The sequence below is a fragment of the Haliotis rufescens genome, unplaced genomic scaffold (assembly GCF_023055435.1).
Source record: "Haliotis rufescens isolate VD_foot unplaced genomic scaffold, xgHalRufe1.0.p SCAF_10, whole genome shotgun sequence".
NCBI classification, from domain to species: Eukaryota; Metazoa; Mollusca; class Gastropoda; order Lepetellida; family Haliotidae; genus Haliotis; species Haliotis rufescens.
In genome coordinates, this window is record NW_025963780.1 from 9,788,404 (window position 1) to 9,811,300 (window position 22,897).

At 40.6% G+C, this 22,897-nt stretch overlaps 2 protein-coding genes across 2 annotated transcripts in view; one reads left to right on the plus strand and one right to left on the minus strand.

The window, feature by feature from the left end:
• Positions 1-22,897, plus strand: part of LOC124116208 (DNA mismatch repair protein Mlh1-like) — a 229,840-nt gene that overhangs the window by 74,332 nt on the left and 132,611 nt on the right. The window contains exon 9 of the mRNA XM_046477466.2: positions 7,201-7,313. Coding sequence (XP_046333422.2) covers positions 7,201-7,313 — 113 coding nt within the window. The remainder of the gene's footprint in view (positions 1-7,200; positions 7,314-22,897) is intronic.
• The window catches only part of LOC124116207 (melanocortin receptor 3-like), a 51,384-nt gene that overhangs the window by 6,193 nt on the left and 22,294 nt on the right, over positions 1-22,897 (minus strand). The window lies entirely within an intron of this gene.

The window sequence follows — 22,897 nt, forward strand, 5'->3', positions numbered from 1 at the left end:
TACAATAAACCCCCTCTGATTAAAACAGCTGGTTTGACGACCGCATCACCACGGAAGCTAATATTCATAGAATAATTTATTTTTTTTCAATCATTGTCGGTAGGCGTATTTAGATAATTATATCTACAACTACAGGTTACAAAATGCAAAGTTGTGGTTACGACAATATTCAAAGGATGTGTGGCAATACATTTAGAGCAGAAAACAGTATAGAAATCTTTAAATACAATGTATTTTAAGTTTTGGGGAGAACTAGGAATTTGGCGCTTCTCTGTATTTGGCTGTGACATCACATTTTTTGCGCCCAATGAGCGATATGATGTCATAATGGTGACGTTCGGTGTAGAACGAAAGCTTTGCAAAGCTTACTTAGTTTTCTTTTGCGATGTCCACCTCATGTTAGCTTACCAAGTTGCGGTGCTTATATGCTTTCAATGTCTGTCATATGTTCGCATGAAGTATTATGGTGTAAACAAACTGCTGTTACAAGATGCTGAGCTGTTGGTGCTGAGTTTGTTACCAACCCATGTTCAGGGGCTTCACCAACATGGCAATTATCATGCACCTTTGTCACTTTGGGCTTTCCTCCCAACAACAAACACTGGTATTCTGTTTTTAATATTGTATGCGTTACATGGAGATCTTATGAGGGCAATAACTTGGTACTCACACTGGTACATTAGTAAATGTGAAAGAAAATGTTCGGCCCACCTTTAGAATACAGTACCACAAACTTTTCAAACACGTGACAATACCCTATGACGTAATTTGTAGTATTTTGTTGCCAGTCACACCGGCGAAACAATGCCCGGTGACATCAGGGGTCATCGAGTGTGCATAAGCTCCTCCCAGTGATCTTTCATCTCTATACGAAATGTCATTGAATATGCCAAGCAGTGTGGAGAGTTTTGAATATTTGTTTACTAAATATAGCCTCCGGCGGTGCATTTTATAGCAAGCGCTAGTTTACGAAAGCACTTTTATTTTTTATATATTTTTTTTTTCGTTTTTCTCGTAATTCAAGTGGCTAAAATGATTATAAATTGAACTAATATACATATATTATTTTTTCGGTTCATTAATTTTCATTATTATGCACAAGAATGCAGTTTATTAGGGATATTATATTGGCGCTGAACACATCCAAATATCGCTAGTGTCATGGTAGGTTACCCCGAACTCTACCTTTAGCCCTTGGATACCCTTTATGATCAATCACCCCTTTATGATCATCTAAGGGTTAGGTTCCCCATTTAGTGGCTATTAGATTACCCGAACTCTGTCTTTAGCCCTTGGATCCCCTTTACGGTCAATCATCCCTTTACGATCATAAGGGTTTGGTAAATCTACCCGTTTAGTGGCTATTATAGATTCTATAGCAGCTCCTACTATTCTTCACACGAAAACGTCAAGTAAAAAGGATGAAATGGTTTGTGTCGAATACTTTGGCAACTGGAAACTGTCCTGGAACATTCACAAAAGCCACTTTCACCGGCTACATTTGACGTCTGACGCCTGGAACCGTTTTCAGTTTGATCATTCCTCACAACTCAGTATCTTGCAGATTACAGAATGGGACGAGTGTGCCAAATGGCAAATGGCATCGGGATCATTCCTAAGAGTAGACAAAGTAAATTTGCACAGTGTGGACGTAGCTTAGTCGGTTAGCTGTCAGGCTAACAATCCGAAGGTCGCGAGTTCTTGTCCAACGGATTCTTACAAAAACTGGTTGCTTGTCTTTGAGACATGTGACCTACAGCAGAGATCGTCCTCACGAGAAGTTGTGGTACTGTATTCTAAAGGTGCTCCAATTTTTTCCTCATTCAGTTTGGTTGTGAATGCAACCTCACATTGGCTTTTGTCTTCACTGTCAGCTGTTGCCAAACGCCTGTGTGAAGATATGCTGGTGCATGTCATGGGCTAAGTCATAATGGTCGCCATCGCACACCACAAGCTGTCATGTAGTGATCATTGAGGAATTATCACATTCAAATAACGTATATGCATTCATTGAAGAAGTCATGTGCAAAACATTGATTAATTGATAGTTACTGTTATTATTTATTTTTAAATTTATGAATCAGCATGTAGTGCTGAATCTCTACTTGTGCTTGGCAAATTTTTAAATAGGAATTCACTTTTTTAATTAACATGTGACTATGGAAATCGTTATTCTCCAAAAAGTTTTTTATATGATTAAACAAATGTATAAACACGTGGTTGATATGTAGCAAACTTTCAGTGACTGGTTTTCTTTTGTTATTTTCACAAGTACTATTTATTTCCTTTTGAGCAAACAAGTTTCCCTTTACAATTTTTATTGTGCTTTATATTTTTGTTTGAAACAACTTTTATTAAGGCATTTAATCATAAGTAAACCCCGATTAACGTTATTTTTTATCATGCCTCTTGGTAATTTGATCAAGAAACATATTTATGTCTGGACTTCTTAAATATATCTAGTAAGTCACTTTCCTAAAACATGAACAATATTAATCTATTGTTTGAATCAGCACTTCCAAAGTGCATGATAGCTGAATTTTGTAGAATCATAAGTCAGGGAGGTTACATGCAGCACAGATCTGGTCAACCTGCCCTCATGTCTGCCCTCATGTCTGAGGGGATCTACTGAATTGGCAGGCACAACACAGAGCAGTGCATGGGGTCTGACTGATGTCTGTATATGTGGACTTATTTCATGCTGGATGAAGCCAGTGCCAGATTATGTTGGGCTGAGATACTGTTGACGTTCTGGAGTACACCAGTGGAGTGCACCATGGTCAGGAATGTGTTCCTGTGATTGATGTGTCAGGTGCAGTGTTCTGCTCCAGTCTACACCCCTGACCAAATTCTAGACGGCCTGTAAGAAGTTGTTGTAAGCGGCTGGTACTAAGCATGGCAATTTGTATTTTCTTGTGCATATTACAGATCTTTTTACGGGAAACTCAGCAGTGTAAAAAGAGCATCTAACTCCCCAATAACTAGTATGAAAGAGTATAAGTTTCATCGACATTTGGTCTTAGTTCGTTCTCTATCACTTGTTCTCTTGCAACAAATACCAAAGGAAAATCCTTGCTTTGAGACCTGTGATGATCTGAGGCTGGGTTAACTCTGTGATGCAGCTGTGTACTGCATGCGCACTGGGGCTCGATCATCATGCCATAAGCCCCAGTTCAATGTGTAGTGCCCATTTCTTGTGTCCCCAACCATGCCGGAATATTTATGAAAGTGGCATAAAAGCAAACCTGCTCACTGCGTGACAGTGGAAGATAATGAAAACAGAATCAATGTCTTCACATGATTGACCTCTGCAGTGCACAGACAGAAAGCAGATCTATTTAGACAGGCTTTATTATTGCAGTGCATTCTTTGTGGTGTGTTGGTGGTGATGAAAGGGAAGTCATGTAGTGGTAGGCGGGATTTCTTCACATCTAGGTTTGAACATGATCACTCAAGTGTTAATTCATTCAACAAAGATGAGCATGTGAGCTCTGGTTATAGAACTTCTGTTCAACAAAACTAGAAACTTGGTGACTCAAAAAAGAGAACTATTTTCCGGCCTCTGAGGAGGTCATGCATACATGTATTTGGAAAAAGTGACATGTGGATGAAGTGCATCCAAACATGCAGTATAAAGTAATATCAATCTGAATACATGTATTAACCTTGTTCTTTTATTGAAAGCCTGTCATCCTCTGTCTGCTAGAACACTGTAGATGTGAACCTATGGCTATCCTTCACAATTCCAGCTCAAATGAAGTAAATTCAGTGATCAGTTGCACATGGCTCAGCTTTCATAGTTCATATTTTGTCTGACTTGCACTACTTTGAAATTGTTTCAAAGTGGGATGAAAATTTTGTGCTCTGATCTTGTGTTTTATTATTAACATCAGGTATATCGGATCCTTAATCAGTTCCCTGGTGTCCTTGTTAAGTCCTGAAGATGATGTGGCGGGAGTAGTGCATTGATAAGGGCTGTCAGGTGACATACAATATGAGCAGCTACAGTTACACTCAGGGTGAAACCTTTTAAGATGTCTGGTAACTTGGCAGGAGGATTTTCCATCTATTTGAGAGAGCTATTCCTGGCATTCGGCAATCCATGGTGAAAAGGGCAACTTGTCTGGAGTTTATTTGTGGATAACTGTACTGTGGGATCTTATTGTTAGCTCCTTGTGGGACTGTAAGGAAGTGGTTGGTTGGTTGCAATGAGAAAGAGATTGGAAAGTGCATGAGTGGTTAAAATGTAGGTCAGTGGTTGGAAAGTGCGGAAGGGACATGGGCAGGTCAAGGGGTGAGAAGCTGAAAGAGTGTGGAGGTGAGTGAGGAAGAAATTAGGGAGGATGAAAGGAAGGGAGAGAGGGAGTGAGCGAAGAAGGTAGTGACAGTGGATAGTTTGGTGGATGGTAGGGAAGGAGCTGGAGGAAAGTGACAGTGGATAGTTTGATGGATGGTAGGGAAGGAGCTGGGTGGGAAGTGACAGTGGATAGTTTGATGGATGGTAGGGAAGGAGCTGTTTGAGAAGTGACAGTGGATAGTTTGATGGATGGTAGGGAAGGAGCTCTGTGAGAAGTGACAGTGGATAGTTTGATGGATGGTAGGGAAGGAGCTGGGTGGGAAGTGACAGTGGATAGTTTGATGGATGGTAGGGAAGGAGCTGTTTGAGAAGTGACAGTGGATAGTTTGATGGATGGTAGGGAAGGAGCTCTGTGAGAAGTGACAGTGGATAGTTTGATGGATGATAGTGAAGGAGCTGGAGGAAAGTGACAGTTGATAGTTCGATGGATGGTAGAGAAGGAGCTGGGTGGGAAGTGACAGTGGATAGTTTGATGGATGGTAGGGAAGGAGCTGGGTGGGAAGTGACAGTGGATAGTTTGATGGATGGTAGAGAAGGAGCTGGGTGGGAAGTGACAGTGGATAGTTTGATGGATGGTAGGGAAGGAGCTGGAGGGAAGTGACAGTGGATAGTTTGATGGATGGTAGGGAAGGAGCTGGGTGGGAAGTGACAGTGGATAGTTTGATGGATGGTAGGGAAGGAGCTGGAGGAAAGTGACAGTGGATAGTTTGATGGATGATAGAGAAGGAGCTGGGTGGGAAGTGACAGTTGATAGTTTGATGGATGGAAGGGAAGGAGCTGTTTGAGAAGTGACAGTGGATAGTTTGATGGATGGTAGGGAAGGAGCTCTGTGAGAAGTGACAGTGGATAGTTTGATGGATGATAGTGAAGGAGCTGGAGGAAAGTGACAGTTGATAGTTCGATGGATGGTAGAGAAGGAGCTGGGTGGGAAGTGACAGTGGATAGTTTGATGGATGGTAGGGAAGGAGCTGGGTGGGAAGTGACAGTGGATAGTTTGATGGATGGTAGAGAAGGAGCTGGGTGGGAAGTGACAGTGGATAGTTTGATGGATGGTAGGGAAGGAGCTGGAGGGAAGTGACAGTGGATAGTTTGATGGATGGTAGGGAAGGAGCTGGGTGGGAAGTGACAGTGGATAGTTTGATGGATGGTAGGGAAGGAGCTGGAGGAAAGTGACAGTGGATAGTTTGATGGATGATAGAGAAGGAGCTGGGTGGGAAGTGACAGTTGATAGTTTGATGGATGGTAGGGAAGGAGCTGGGTGGGAAGTGACAGTGGATAGTTTGATGGATGGTAGGGAAGGAGCTGGAGGAAAGTGACAGTGGATAGTTTGATGGATGATAGAGAAGGAGCTGGGTGGGAAGTGACAGTGGATAGTTTGATGGATGGTAGGGAAGGAGCTCTGTGAGAAGTGACAGTGGATAGTTTGATGGATGATAGTGAAGGAGCTGGAGGAAAGTGACAGTTGATAGTTCGATGGATGGTAGAGAAGGAGCTGGGTGGGAAGTGACAGTGGATAGTTTGATGGATGGTAGTGAAGGAGCTCTGTGAGAAGTGACAGTGGATAGTTTGATGGATGATAGTGAAGGAGCTGGAGGAAAGTGACAGTTGATAGTTCGATGGATGGTAGAGAAGGAGCTGGGTGGGAAGTGACAGTGGATAGTTTGATGGATGGTAGGGAAGGAGCTGGAGGGAAGTGACAGTGGATAGTTTGATGGATGATATAGAAGGAGCTGGGTGGGAAGTGACAGTGGATAGTTTGATGGATGGTAGGGAAGGAGCTGTTTGAGAAGTGACAGTGGATAGTTTGATGGATGGTAGGGAAGGAGCTGGAGGAAAGTGACAGTGGATAGTTTGATGGATGGTAGGGAAGGAGCTGGAGGGAAGTGACAGTGGATAGTTTGATGGATGATATAGAAGGAGCTGGGTGGGAAGTGACAGTGGATAGTTTGATGGATGGTAGGGAAGGAGCTGTTTGAGAAGTGACAGTGGATAGTTTGATGGATGGTAGGGAAGGAGCTCTGTGAGAAGTGACAGTGGATAGTTTGATGGATGGTAGGGAAGGAGCTGGGTGGGAAGTGACAGTGGATAGTTTGATGGATGATAGAGAAGGAGCTGCGTGAGAAGTGACAGTGGATAGTTTGATGGATGGTAGAGAAGGAGCTGCGTGAGAAGTGACAGTGGATAGTTTGATGGATGGTAGGGAAGGAGCTGGGTGGGAAGTGACAGTGGATAGTTTGATGGATGGTAGGGAAGGAGCTGGAGGAAAGTGACAGTGGATAGTTTGATGGATGATAGAGAAGAAGCTGGGTGGGAAGTGACAGTGGATAGTTTGTGGCAGTGAGGCTGTCACTAAGCTGTGAGGCTGTGTCAAGTACTTTTGAGGCTGCCACATGGCTGTTGGTCCCCACATCTGTATATAAGTTCATGGTAGCAGAAAAGAATGTTGGACAGAATGGCAGTGGCTAGTTTGATGGAGACTGTTTGAACTGTTCACATTCCATTTCCTGCTGTTGTCAAGTCACTTCTGTCAATGCATGGAGTTCTGTGTGGTAACAGGGAGTTGTTTCTGTGCTGCAGTACAGTATCAACCATTTCATTTTCTAGGAAGGAGGTTGCGATTTCCAGGAAAATGAAATTTTGCTTCATGCTTTAGAAAATAACAAATTATTTGCTTGATAAGCCGTATGTCCCAAAAAATGAGTTGTTAAAGAGAACAACTGTTCATCTCCTCCTTTAAAACTTCCTTGCAACCCAGATGTTTGTTCTTCACACAACCTCCCCTGTATGATACACATATCACAGGCATCTTGTATTAACTGAATGTTATGTTGGTGGTGTTTCAGAGAGCTGCTTGAAGTCAGCAATGAGGAGAAGCATCTGGCCTATAAGATGCATGGATTTGTCTCCAATGCCAACTACTCCATGAAGAAGGGAACCTTGCTCCTCTTCATCAACCGTGAGTACAGCTTACACATGGACACTGTGTTAGTGTCTCATTAAGCATGACAGTCATGGGGTCCCTTGTCATGTGAAAACAACAAATTGAGGGGATACCTGGCTTTGAAGCAGAAATGTCAAAGACTTTGGAATGATTCACATTATGCACCGTTTTTAGCATTACTGTTTTACTATGGTCTCCGTGGATATGAACAAGACTGTAGAGAACTATTGAGTTTGTACTGTAGAGGACTGCAGTGTTTGTACTGTAGAGGACTGCAGAGTTTGTACTGTAGAGGACTGTAGTGTTTGTACTGTAGAGGACTGAAGTGTTTGTACTGTAGAGGACTGAAGTGTTTGTACTGTAGAGGACTGAAGAGTTTGTACTGTAGAGGACTGAAGAGTATGAACAGTAGAGGTCTGAAGAGTTTGTACTGTAGAGGACTGAAGAGTATGTACAGTAGAGGACTGAATAGTTTGTACTGTAGAGGACTGAAGAGTATGTACTGTTGAGGACTGAAGAGTATGAACAGTAGAGGACTGAAGAGTTTGTACTGTAGGGGACTGAAGAGTGTGTACTGTTGAGGACTGAAGAGTATGAACAGTAGAGGACTGAAGAGTTTGTACTGTAGGGGACTGAAGAGTTTGTACTGTTGAGGACTGAAGAGTTTGTACTGTAGAGGACTGAAGAGTTTGTACTGTAGAGGACTGAAGAGTTTGTACTGTAGAGGACTGAAGAGTTTGTACTGTAGAGGACTGAAGAGTTTGTACAGTAGAGGACTGAAGAGTTTGTACTGTAGGGGATTGCAGAGTTTGTACTGTAGAGGACAGAAGAGTTTGTACAGTAGAGGACTGAAGAGTTTGTACTGTAGAGGACTGAAGAGTTTGTACTGTAGAGTACTGAAGAGTTTGTACTGTAGAGGACTGAAGAGTTTGTACTGTTGAGGACTGAAGAGTTTGTACTGTAGAGGACTGCAGAGTTTGTACTGTAGAGGACTGAAGAGTTTGTACTGTTGAGGACTGAAGAGTTTGTACTGTAGAGGACTGCAGTGTTTGTACTGTAGAGGACTGCAGAGTTTGTACTGTAGAGGACTGCAGAGTTTGTACTGTAGAGGACTGAAGAGTTTGTACTGTTGAGGACTGAAGAGTTTGTAATGTAGAGGACTGAAGAGTTTGTACTGTAGAGGACTGCAGTGTTTGTACTGTAGAGGACTGCAGAGTTTGTACTGTAGAGGACTGCAGAGTTTGTACTGTAGAGGACTGAAGAGTTTGTACTGTTGAGGACTGAAGAGTTTGTAATGTAGAGGACTGCAGTGTTTGTACTGTAGAGGACTGCAGAGTTTGTACTGTAGAGGACTGCAGAGTTTGTACTGTAGAGGACTGCAGAGTTTGTACTGTAGAGGACTGCAGAGTTTGTACTGTAGAGGACTGCAGTGTTTGTACTGTAGAGGACTGCAGTGTTTGTACTGTAGAGGACTGCAGAGTTTGTACTGAAGAGGACTTCAGTGGCTGTGAGGCTTTGTCATGTGGCTTTGAGGATTTGTCATGTGGGCTGTGAGGCTGTCATGTGGGCTGTGAGGCTGTCACGTGGCTTTGAGGCTGTCATGTAGGCTGTCATGTAGTCTGTGAGGCTTTGTCATGTGGCTGTGAGGCTGTCATGTAGGCTGTCATGTGGGCTGTGAGGCTGTCATGTGGCTTTGAGGCTGTCATGTAGGCTGTCATGTGGCGGTGAGGTTGTCATGTTGGCTGTGAGGCTGCCACGTGGCTGTGAGGCTTTGTCACGTGGCCGTGAGGCTGTGTCATGCAGCACTTTTTTCTCATTATGCTATCAATGAGTGAGATAATCTGGTCAGGGCAATAGTGATGACATCACCAGGGCAGGCGACAGCTGCTGCATCAAGCATCCTTTCCCACTGAGGCAGCCTTCTGCTTGTGCTAGACTGACGCAAAATATTGTGTCCTTATGCACATAGAAATTGAAAATGGACAGAAAATAATATGCTCTGAGTCCCATTCATTTGTAGCATTCATGTCATACTAAACTCATTCTATTCTGATAATACAATAAAACTTAGTATAGCCCATATCAGATTTTCCTCAGTCAATCACGTGGTTGAAATTCGAACAAGGAAATCTTGGTGTATGATAGGCCTAAAAAAAAGAATCCCAAATACTTTATGTTTATGTGTTGTGGGTACAGTGGTCACGTTGGACCATTTTTATGCCAAGGACACACAGACATTAACACTGGGAGTCACCAGGATTACAGGTAGGTATTCACACTCAGGAATACTTCAGCTATGTGACATTGTCCAAGTTAATTGATTTCTAACAAAAGGCGTGGCTTGAATCAGTTTTAAAGCCTTTACATTTGTTCACTAAGTGCAGAATGTTTATCAAGATAAAAAAGAAAGTATATTCTTTGGGGGATTGCTGGAAAGTAAAAACATTTGACAAAACATTGTTGCAAATCAGACTCATGAGGATCTGATATTCATCCTCATCTTAAATACTTGATATTCTAAAGCAGGAGACATGAGTTGAGTGAGAGCATTTATTTGATTGTTGGTAGCACCACCTTACCTCCAGGGAGTCCCAGGATACTCAGTCCCCACATCACATTATTGATGACAGTCACCATGATGACATCTCCAAAGACTTTAATGAATTAATGAAATTAAATGAACTTGACGACCCAACAACAATCACAAAACATACAAAGTATTTTCTGTTGACAGTGGAAACCACATTGAAACTTTGGTTATTTGTATGATTGGGTTTACCTTAGAATATATTAGGGTGTTATTGTAGAGAGGAAAGATAAGCCTATTTGAGTGTGCATAAAGTGATGGGTGACTTAACTGATCCCTAGAGACTTCTGCATGAAGCACTGCTGTACTTGATGGGGATCGCACCAACAGCCTAGGAATGAGTGCTTTATAATGGTGTTGAGCAATATTCCAGCAATAGCACGACTGTGTTCTCCTATACTATCCATGAGGGGGAGGTCCATGATGTTCCGAGTCAACAGTTTAACCACTAGGTTTCTCCACTAACAGTTGACTAACTAACATGGACTTTTCACAGGTTCATCTTTGCTCTAGAAACTCTAGATTAACTATTTCATCACCAGTAACAACACAGGATACAAAGGGCCGCAATCTCAGAACATTCTGAAAAGTGGTCACAGGTAGTTATATGTGTAAAACATATTTAATAAAGTTCAACATTAAAATACCCATAGGCTTGAGTAGTTCAAAATAAGTGTTCAAAACACATAGTTTTTAAAAAAGAAGTTCACAAATAACCCTCCAAACTTCGTCCAAAGACAGATGAATTAATTTCACAGGTACACCAGGCCACAAAGTTGCGACTAAATTGGTCGCCATGGCGATCTAGTTTTGTATTTTGCGACTGGTATTTTCATGTCAGTCGCCAACTGGCTCCTTGTCTTTAATTAAGTAGATCTATTCGAATTTTTTTCCCAAAAAAATACTGAATCCGCTAGAGAGGGGTATTTTCATGTCAGTCGCCAACTGGCTCCTTGTCTTTAATTAAGTTTGGCGACTAAATATCTCTTGTCATAAGATATTAAAAAGGATCGTTTTTAATATAAGTGCGGTAACTTCAGTGAAAAAAAATCGATATCGGAACATAATAACATCGACTAGATCACTGCTAGGCCATGTGTACTGTTTTCACTTTCGATATGAAGCTCCATACCTGGAATGAAGGAAGCACTTTCCGTTATTAAGTAATGCACTAACAATGTTAAGAGTTTAGTACCTACGCATGCGCTGTACGACATCCGCCCAGGTGACAGCTGTGGCGGTCGTTTTGCCGTTCAAAAACACGAAGTATATTTCCATATTTGCGCAAGTCAAAACAACAACAAATCGTTGTTAATCGGCAAATGATGAATATCGTATTTTCTTTAGTGTAGTGCGCACCCCCCTCTAGCGGATTCAGTATTTTTTTTGGAAAAAAATTCGAATAGATCTACCAAACGCAGAAATAAAATTGCACCGTAGATATATCTACCCCTTTAGCGAAGTCCGGCAAACGAACGGGTGATGAGAAACTTGGTCAGTACAAATTCGAAATTTGAGATAAAAAATCACCAGACATGTTGATTTACAGTTTAAATTGTATTTTTTTGTTCTGCTAGGCATTGTTTTATATCCAGGGATTAAGATTACCATGTGTATCTTCTCGTAATCTAAGCCGGACACAGCAATCAGCTGTACACACATTTTCTTGGAATTTACCGGTGATTCAGTCAAGACACACCCAATGATATAACTTTACAGGGTTTTAATGCAAGGATCGGCAAAAATTGTATCTGAAACTATTTTTTTATCAGGAATAATATATTCCAATATCTTGTTAATTTAGATTACCACTTTTACTAAACATATTTGAAATAATAATAACCCTAAGCAAAGCAGCTGATTGCTATTACCGGGTATTACATGGAACATGTCTGACCAGTCACCGTCAAGGCTCCCGCTCACGTGATCGCGAGAATTACGTGTTGACATAGAATCGTCCAACAAAAACAAATATGGCTTTTAACGAGTCAAAGTATGGCATTTATGACATATGTATCCATTCTCTGACAACTAAAGTTCGTTTCAAGGCGTCAATAGCGGTAATCTGACCGTGGGTTCTGTTAATAACGGTGAGTTGTGCGATCTTCCGATCGCTTCACACATGATTTCGCCGAAATAGATTAAAACAATATTAAAAGTAATTTTGAATAAAATTAATGAAATAAGTTACAAACATAAGTCCAGATATACAAAGAACACTTTTTATAGTCAGACAGTGTAATTACATGTTTAATTTGCGTACTTCAGTATGGATTTGTTGACATGGTATTTCCGCTGTTACGTGCTCACGGTAATGTCTTTCCATGGGGGAAAAACATCAAAACTCATTATTTCGTGTATAATGCACACCCCCTTCTACACAGCTGTGGATTTTTTTGGAAAAAAATGCACAGTACACTCAAGAAAATACGGAATGCTTTGAATGGCGAAGCTGACACGGAAGTTTCAGCGTCTGTTGACATGTTCGATGAACCAAAACCTGCAACTGGCACCGGTAAACTGTCAGATGATGTTACTGATGGATTTACTGACACGATGTCCTAAAGCTTGTCTGATGATGTTACTGACACAATGTTCTAAAGCTTGTTTGTCTGAAAAACTCAAAAGCTTCAACAACAGGTGTTGTTCATGATAAAAAACTGATTATTCAAACTAATGGATTTTTGTGTGTTTTGTTATGCAGAAGCTCAGTTAAATTACAAGTCATTACTTTTGGCTCCTTACATTTTGCCTTGGCTCCTTGAAATTCTATTTGGCTCCTTGAAAAAAATATTTAGGAGCCAAGTGGCTCCTTTGAATTTTTTTAACTTTGTGGCCTGTACACGGGGGCCAAGTTGTCTAAGGCACTGCGATTTGCTGTGCAGAGTTGAGTCCCTTTGGCATGCAGAAACCTATGATTGTGGGTTTGAATCCCAGTTCGCCCCAATTATGTTTCAAGGTTTGTCAGCACCATACCTGTGCTCGTGGGTTTCACCGAGGTGGTAAACGTCCGAGACCTGCATCACTTCGGGCTTCCTCCCACATTATATCTTTCAACACCAGTCAACCAAAAGCATTTACTGCTGTGACACCGAGTTCCCAGAGACTCTTGTGTGATAGATGAAGCCAACATTTGTCAAAGAAAATATCTGCTTGTAAAATGTCAAATTGAAGTATATGACCTGGGACAGCCAATCAAATTAATTGATAACAACCTCGTGTATGATAGATTTCAGATTTAGACAAAAGTTTTGGTTAAATCGTATTCTGAATGTTTTAAGCATGAAATCGTGACTTATATTTAAAATATTGGACTTCATGGACGTAATTTGCAAGGCGTCAAAAGCTGAGATGTCATTTGACTTACATTAAAACATTGCATGAAAAGGTGAAAATTTTAACTTAAATGAAAGGTTGAGAAATTTTCAAGATATTTTTGTTGAGAAATTTTATTACTTTATCTAATATATTTAAACCTTTGCTTGAAATGTCTTTATTTTTCTCTCTGACTTTTTCGAAAGGGACCCGTTATCAATGCATGTGTGCCAAAATTTCTTTTTCTATAACTTTATGGGAAATAGTTAATAAATTTAAATCTATTGATAAAATATGATGAATTGACATGAAGTATGTGTTTCAGACATTGTGAAAAGTGATAGAGTTAATAAATGAATGATATGACAGGTAGGTTAATAAAATTATATACTATTTAGATGTGGCTATGGCATAGCTGTGTTACTGATATTTGTAGTCGCAGATTAGATTGGAAGAAGCTATAATTGATATGGAACTTTTTCTCTAATTCTACTGAAAACTGACGTTACTACCTCAACACTAGGGCATATCAGCTGTACACACCTTTTCTTGGAATCGACTGGTGATTCGGTCAAGACACACCCAATGATATAACTTTATAAGATTTTTAATGCAAGGATCGGCAACAATTGTATCTGAAACTATTTTATTTATCAGGAATAATATATTCCATTATTTTCTTAATTATATGCAACCTTTAATAAACATATTTAAAATAATAATAACCCTAAGCGAAGCAGCTGATCGCTATTCCCGGGTATTATTTTTTACATGGAACCAGTCTGACCAGTCACCGTCAAGGCTCACGCGCACATGATCACGTGATCGCGAGAATTTCATGTTGACATAGAATCGTCAAACAAAAACAAATATGACTTTTAACGAGTCAAAGTATGTCATTTATGATATATGTATCCATTCTCTGTCAACTAAAGTTTGTTTCAAGGCGTCAATAGCGGTATTCTGACCGTGGTTGCTGTTAATAACGGTGAGTTGTGCGATCTTCCGATCGCTTCACACACGATTTCGCCGAAATTAATAAAAACAATATTAAAAGTAATTTTGAATAAAATCAATGACATAAGTTACAAACATAAGTTCAGATATACAAAGAACACTTTTTATAGCCAGACAGTGTAATTACATAATTATTTTGCGTACTTCAGTATGGATTTGTTGACATGGTATTCCCGGTGTTTTGTGCTCATGGTAATGTCTTTCCATGGGGGAAAAAAACATCCAAACTCATAATTCGTGTATAATGCGCACCCCCTTCTACAATGCTGTGTTTTTTCGAAAAAAAGTGCGCACTATACTCAAGAAAATACGGTATGCTCCTTTCCCTTCCCTCTATACCCCGCCTCCTCCCTTCCGCCCAGGCCCTCACACACCGTCTTGTTATTCCTACCGCCCCGGCCCTCACACACCGTCTTGTTATTCCTACCGCCCCGGCCCTCACACACCGTCTTGTTATTCCTACCGCCCAGGCCCTCACACACCGTCTTGTTATTCCTACCGCCCCGGCCCTCACACACCGTCTTGTTATTCCTACCGCCCAGGCCCTCACACACCGTCTTGTTATTCCTACCGCCCCGGCCCTCACACACCGTCTTGTTATTCCAGTGATGCCTTGTGCAGCCCTGGGTATTAGATGTGCCAGGTGGTTTCACATCTTTGAGATACTCACCTGGGGATACAATTTTCTCACACAGTTAATAACTTATACGTTCTTGTTTTGTTAATAATAGGCCAAAGTTATGGCAGCCTAGATGTTGATGACTTTAATCATCTTCAAAACAATCATTTCAGTATAAGGGGCTTGCCGTTATTTTAGGGTGAAAAAGACCGTAATGTAGGTGGTTACAAAAGAAATCCTCACAATGTATGTTATCATTTTGTGACACTCCCCAAATTCTTGTCAGTTTTTATCCCCGGGTTTGTAATGTGGGGGGAATATAAGCATGTCTGTCTTGGTTAGGCTCGGTTCCAGAGCAGGATCCCAAAACTATTCCATTGCAAGACTTTATGTCAATAACGTGTGAACTGGTAGCTATGTAGCAGTATATTTGATGTTACTTATTTATATTTTATTATGGAAACAAATTGGTTTGTTGTTAGTTTTTTAGAGAAATCAGAATCTGTTTACTATTTCATCATGAAACTGCATACACATCAACCAGACGGCAAACTGCTGCCTATTTGTGTCTGGGGATTGTTTAATTTTTGTGTGTGTTTTCATGGAATCAAATTGGTGTGTGTGTGGTTCATTTCAGAAATCTGGAAATTCAAATCTGTCCATTATTCATTGACTTCAGATATTTTGGGTTATTTATAGTTTATTAGTTGGTTTTTTTTTCTTCATTTCTTATGCTTCAAGCCTCTGATTGGAGTTTGGGTGGGGTTTGTATCCAGAGCAGAATTGAGAAATGCTTCATAAATCTTTGCTCATTATTGGGAAATTTTGTGTTCAAACTTTTGGTGCATCAGATTGAAACACATTTTGATTTTGGTTACATCCTCTGTTCCATAACAGTGCCAAGTCTAGTTTCTCTTCTCAAAGATTAATGTGATGGTTGTTGAAGTGTCTATATTAGAGGCTTGTATTCATTGAGAATTCAAACAACACACCTATAGTCTGGAAGTTAATTTAAGGTACCGACGTTTACTATAATATCTGAAACAACTATTGGACCTACTCCAGTCAAAGTTGGTATGAGATTATTAAACAGTCATACATAACTGGATATTACATTTAAAGACAATCGGTGCATGAATAAAAAATCTGTCTATTTAGCTATCACTATATTTCATCAACAACCAGACCTTTTCGTCAAGGGTGGAACGAGTATTCATTGTAACAGCCATCTGCATAATGCTACCCCTGCGTCACAGGGCCATATGACACAGTTGAACCAACCAACTCAACTCGAAAGGTTGTGCGGGAATCCTGCACGCACGAATACGGTGTTAGCATTAGATTTCATGATGTCTCAGCGCAAGCATCTTTCCGCTGATGCGAAAGGTTTCGTTGTTAAAATATATGAATACTTTAAAGCTGAAAGTGAAAGACATCCGCCCTTCTTTGACATTTCAAAGACGTCACGATATGGCTGAAATATTGCCGATGTGACGTAAAGCATTAACTCACTCACTCACTGACATTTCAAAGTACAGTGATCGCTCGCTATTGCGCTACCAATGGGGTCCAAATAATTGGTGGGCGTTATAGACGATGAGCCGTTTAACCGAGGCCGAGGCGGGGGAGCGCGCTCAGCAAATCTCAAATCATCAATAGGCCTATGTGTTTATCTCACGTCACGTCAAAATAGTATATATTTTTATGGACCTAGATCTACCTGTAATATCATTCATTTATTAAATCTGTCATATTTCACAATGTCTGAAATACGTATTCCATTCTAATTTATCATTTTTTATCAATAAATTAAAAAATTATTCACTATTTCCCGCGATGTTATTGAAAATAAAATTCTCGGACACACATTTCGACAACGGGTCCGCATCGAACATGTCAAAGAGCAAAATAAAGACTATTTTAAGCAAATCTTTAAATATATTATACAAAGTGATAAATAAAATCAACAAAAATATATCTAAAAGTAATCAAACTTACATCTAAGTTATTATTTCCATCGTTTCGTGCGATCGCGTGTAATGTAAGTCAAATGACATCTCGGCTTTCGTCGCCTTGAATTCTCGGCTCGGACACAACGTTTAATGCAAAAATATATGCATGAAAAATCTTTGTCACAGCTCGTAACCTAGCACGATACATTCGCGAAGTTCCATATTTTTAATATATATCGTGATTTCCTGCTTAAAACGTTCAGAATAACACGATTTAACAAAAAATCTTTCGCTAACTTCTGAAATTTATCAAACACGAGCTTTGTATCACAGCTTGATTGGCTGCCTGAGGTCACGTGCTCAAAATTGACCGATCACGAAACTTGTAGCAGATTTCGGCAAGAAAGCGTCATTAGAAACAAATTTTAATCCAATGAAATCGCTTGTTATAACTACGGGGAAAAAACAGGCGATGTTACGAAAGCGCGATTACGAAATGAATGACCGCCGTGTTGTGACAGCAACTACATGTGTGTGACAGTTTAGCCTTAAATTGGATTGCCCACTAATTAAGAATATAAACTTCACTTGTGGTTCTCTTTTATTGCATGCATGCGCTTCTAAGATCAAAGGATGTATAGTGTGAAAAGTTAACTAGTAGAACAATCGTATTTCCGGGACCTGCTGCGGATGTTTTCAAACAGATTATTAGAACTCCATTCAGCGATAAACCGTTGATTATGCAATGAGAAGCGTTATGTGCAAATAAACAACGAACAACAATACAATCATGTCTGTGTAAAACTCACAGTATTAAAAGTGTACATAAATTTTGGGAGCCATGCGTTACCGCGCGTAATAACCGAAGTAGCGCTTTATCGAAGAGCGCAATAGCGAGCGATCACTGTACATGAAAAGAACAATTCATGAGTTACAGCTTCCCAAACAAACCGTAGTTAAGATTTTGAACTCTCATAAAAACACATGCTCCCCTGTACATCCCTTAGGGGGCATCTCAAAACAGGATAGGAAATCAAAGTTAGATTCCTTTGATAAGAAAGTTGTCAGGGACGTGATTCGGCGGTTAACACGAGAAAATGAATTTATTTCAACACGAAAACTAAAACAAATTCTCCTTACAGAGCATGACTTAGATATTTCCAAACGGACCATTTGTAAACTCCTTTCCAAATTTGGATATCAGTACAAAAAGACAAAAGGGTCAAAACTAGCAATGTGTGAACGACCAGATATCGTTTGTTTGCGTATCAATTATTTGCGCACTATTAAAAAGAAACGAGAAGAAGGCTATGAGCCTGTCTATTTGGACGAAACCTGGGTTAACGCCTGCCACACAGCGGCTTACCAATACCAGATACCAGAGCCACAGCGCAAGATCCCCCCTGGTAAAGGGGAGCGCCTGATTGTCCTCCATGCATTCTCCCACAGAGGTTTCCTCCCTGGGTGTGATCTAGTGTTCAGATCCAGATCTACATATGGCAGAGACTACCATACCGAGATGAATAGTCAGGTTTTCACTGCGTATGTTGAGGAGCAGCTCCTCTTAGCACTGCCTGATAAATCCTTGGTGGTTATGGACAATGCTCCCTATCACAGTTGTCAAGATCCTATTAACCGTTGTCCAACCTCAAATTCCACCAAAGGTGAGATATGTCAGTGGTTGGACAACAACCGCATTGCTCGGCCCATGAAAGCCAAAAAAACTGACTACTACCAACTGGTTCTTCAGAACAACCCCCCGCCCTCTTATTTAAATTGACAACATGTTGAGAGAACACGGTCACGAAGTGCTTAGACTTCCTCCTTACCATTGTGACTTGAATCCCATCAAACTAATCTGGGGTGAAGCAACCCATACTTGCCGTAAAAGGCGACTACGCTTGTCGTAAAAGGCGACTATGCTTGTCTTAAAAGGCGACTAACGAGATCGGGTGGTCAGGCTCGCTGACTTGGTTGATACATGTCATTGATCCCAATTGCGTGGATCGATGCTCATGATATTAATCACTGGATTGTCTTGTCCAGACTCGATTATTAACAGACTGCTGTCATATAGCTGGAATATTGTGGAGTGCGGCGTTAAACAACAAATCAACCAACCAACCAACTAATCCGGGGTGATTTGAAAAATATGGTCGCACGGCAAAATAAGACCTTCAAGCTTGCCGACATCAAGCAGATTGTCTTGAAAGGGATGGGAGAAATTACAGATGTACGTTGGGCAAACTGTGTCCAACATGTTATCAAAGTTGAGGAAGAGTATTGGAAACAAGACTGTATCCGACCAGATACTGTCCAGCCTGTTGTTGTTCATTTAGGTGACAGCACAGACTCCGAATCTGACGACGAGGGCATTTCGTGGGACCAAGAATAGTGCAATACATACACCCGTGTTTCACTATGACATGTAATAGCCCGAACTACCACGGATATGAATTCTTACATATTCGTACATATTCATTTCTTACGAATCTTAAATATATCTTATTTGATTCCCAAACATTCTTGTAGTTCGTGGGATTCGTGAGAAAAAATTTGTTTATCACAGAATTTCTAGGAATCGTCTACGAATTTCAGGTTCGTACTTTGTAGTACATGTCGTAATCGGATCTTGTCCACTTTGTGCAATTCTTGGCTAAGAATTTGATTCTCTTTCACCCGAAACAGCCCCGAAAGTCTCGAATCATCAACGAAAATATTAAATATTTTCTTCGAAACCATAAAGAAATTATTTGTCTAAATGAATAATTACGTATGATATATTACACCTAATAACATGATACATGAAATATAATAATGTGGCAAGGAATGATACATTCAAGTCAAAATGTTGATGAAATATTGTGATAGCTAAATAGACAGTTTTTTATTCATGCACCGATTGTCTTTAAATGTAATATCCAGTTATGCATGACTGTTTAATAATCTCATACCAACTTTGACTGGAGTAGGTCCAATAGTTTTTCAGATATTGTAGTAAACGTTGGTACCTTAAATTAACTTCCAGACTATAGTCTATGTTACTAACTGGGCATTCCTCAGGCATACATCTGGCTGAGCTGGCAATCCCTTGGGAATACTGATAACCTAAATGTATCGTTGAGTCTTCAAATGAGTAAGGCTGGAAGAAGCTTGCAGCACCATGTAAGGCATCACATTACACCCCTATGGAGAAACATAACCAAGGTTTTAGTGTGGTGAGTGAAGGACACTTCAAGTGAGGAGACTTCATGGACAACTTTGGTTTCTCATACACAATAAAGAAGTTAAAAGTTGGCAGAATTCTTTATATCTTTACAAATCCTGCCACATGTTTGTGCTATGGCTATCACAGGTCAAGGTCCTCTTTGAGACAATTGTGAATTGTGTATTTCCTATTTCCAATTTCTGTGCAATCCTGACAGATTGGTAGTTGTTGGATCTTACGAAGTTGTCTTGATTAAGGTCAAGGTCTGGATGTAAAACTTTTGGACAAGGTTACTGTTGATTACAAGGTGGTGCTTTCAGACTTTCAGCTTTGGGGAAACGGTAGGGTCACCGCTGCTTCTGTTTTTGCATGTAAATTGAAACACCTACTTTTTCATTTATTTTTACATTGGTTTTTCTTCAATTAGTGTTGTTAAGTTACTTTGGTTTGGGAATTATGTTATTGATGGGAAAGTTCAATGCTTATCATGAGAGATGACAAATGATGACTGGATGGTTGTGGATCTTTGCTCATGCTGTCAACCACTGGTTTGCCTGGGAGGGACTCAGTTATTAACAGACAACCTTGATATTGTTGGATAATAGTTTGCTTCAGCATGAACATCAAACATCTCCCAAACATCATTATTTCCATTCTGTTTTTGTCCTTGATGCCCTGAAAGGATCTGTACTTATTTCCTTGTAACAGTATCCACAGTTAATGAGACATTTGAGGCAATCATCACCAGGGTGATATGACATCCATGTCATGCATTTTTCATTCTGAGGAAATTGTTGATAGATTCTGTATATTGTTACTGATGCAGCAGCTATAGGACTGATCTCAGTCTACCTGCAGGGTAATCAGTAGAGATAAAACAACTGGTGTTAGTTAGTTGATGATATCAGAGGAGGAGGAGGATGCTCCTGCCTTGACCTGGCTGGTGTCATGACCTGTGGCGCCCCGGGGAGATTCCGGGTTTCATTTGTAGCCTATACTGGTAAGAAGCGGATATAGTCCTCGCCACTTGAAATAGAGTCATGAAATTTCATGATGATTAATTAATGAAGATAGCTGCATGTGTGCTTATACTTTTGAAGTGAAAATAAACCATTCAGCCAATAAGAAATATTACTAAAAGTAATGACAAAAAGTGCTCTTTTCAAGTAATATCCACTTTGCTGGCGTTAAATGGTTACCAGCATGTGCACTGTGCGCACATTACCAGCATGTGCACTGTGCGCACATTACCAGCATGAACTGTAAGATAAATAAGATGTGGATGTAGTATTTAAAACGCTATTGACCAAGTTCACTGCTAAATGAAACCACTCACAGTCACCTGATGGCTGATCCTTACCTGGATTGTCACCGATAGACCATACAGACAGAGCTCATGGTCTTCCTTGGGAATATGTTGAAGTGCTTCAGGCAAGAAAATTACTTTTGTGAAGGATACCCAGGGTGAAACATTCTCAGTGGAGGCTTTTCAATGTTTCATCGATTGGCAAGTTTTTATCTCAGACATGAATCCTGCATGATTTTTATGAAGCAAAAGTGTCCAGACTCTTACTGTGGATGTCATTGATACACCCCTGGAAAACCCACCTATCGCTTGTGTTTGTTGAGGTAACATTCTCCATGGTATGGCGTCCAATTTCTGCATATGTTAGTATATTGTAACTAGTGCCTTCTGTGAACCTGGGACATTCCTTCAGTTAGAATAGTTGCAAATTCCTTATATGCATCATTTACAACTGAGCAGACAAATACAATGTGTTTGAATGAGTTGATTTATTTCCCTAGGAGTGCCAATTGGCCTGAGCTTCAGTTTGACCTCTGTAGCTCCTGTGCAGCTCTGTAGGGCAGCAATAACTATGTTGCATAATGTCACACAGGGTACACTGTAGGCTGTGCTGCTCTGTAGGACAGCAATACCTATGTTGCCTAATGTCACACAGGGTTCACTGTAGGCTGTGCTGCTCTGTAGGACAGCAATACCTATGTTGCCTAATGTCACACAGGGTTCACTGTAGGCTGTGCAGCTCTGTAGGACAGCAATACCTATGTTGCCTAATGTCACACAGGGTTCACTGTAGGCTGTGCAGCTCTGTAGGACAGCAATACCTATGTTGCCTAATGTCACACAGGGTTCACTGTAGGCTGTGCAGCTCTGTAGGACAGCAATACCTATGTTGCCTAATGTCACACAGGGTTCACTGTAGGCTGTGCAGCTCTGTAGGACAGCAATACCTATGTTGCATAATGTCACCCAGGGTTCACTGTAGGCTGTGCAGCTCTGTAGGACAGCAATACCTATGTTGCCTAATGTCACACAGGGTTCACTGTAGGCTGTGCTGCTCTGTAGGACAGCAATACCTATGTTGCCTAATGTCACACAGGGTTCACTGTAGGCTGTGCAGCTCTGTAGGGCAACAATACCTATGTTGCCTAATGTCACCCAGGGTTCACTGTAGGCTGTGCAGCTCTGTAGGACAGCAATACCTATGTTGCCTAATGTCACACAGGGTTCACTGTAGGCTGTGCAGCTCTGTAGGACAGCAATACCTATGTTGCCTAATGTCACACAGGGTTCACTGTAGGCTGTGCAGCTCTGTAGGGCAACAATACCTATGTTGCCTAATGTCACACAGGGTTCACTGTAAGGCAGCAATAATTTATCATTATTTTGCCAAGAATGTGGTGTCATTATGACTTCATAAAATGTGCAGAACTATGGTGTCTCATTGTGCCTGTTTCATACCCTGAGTGCTCTGCATAAAAACACCTGACATAAAATCTCTTTGTAATTGTAGCATGAAACATATAAGCACTGTCATTCTGCTTTAGGAACTTCTTGTTTATTATGATAATATCCTTGGTGTTGCCAGGATTAAGAGA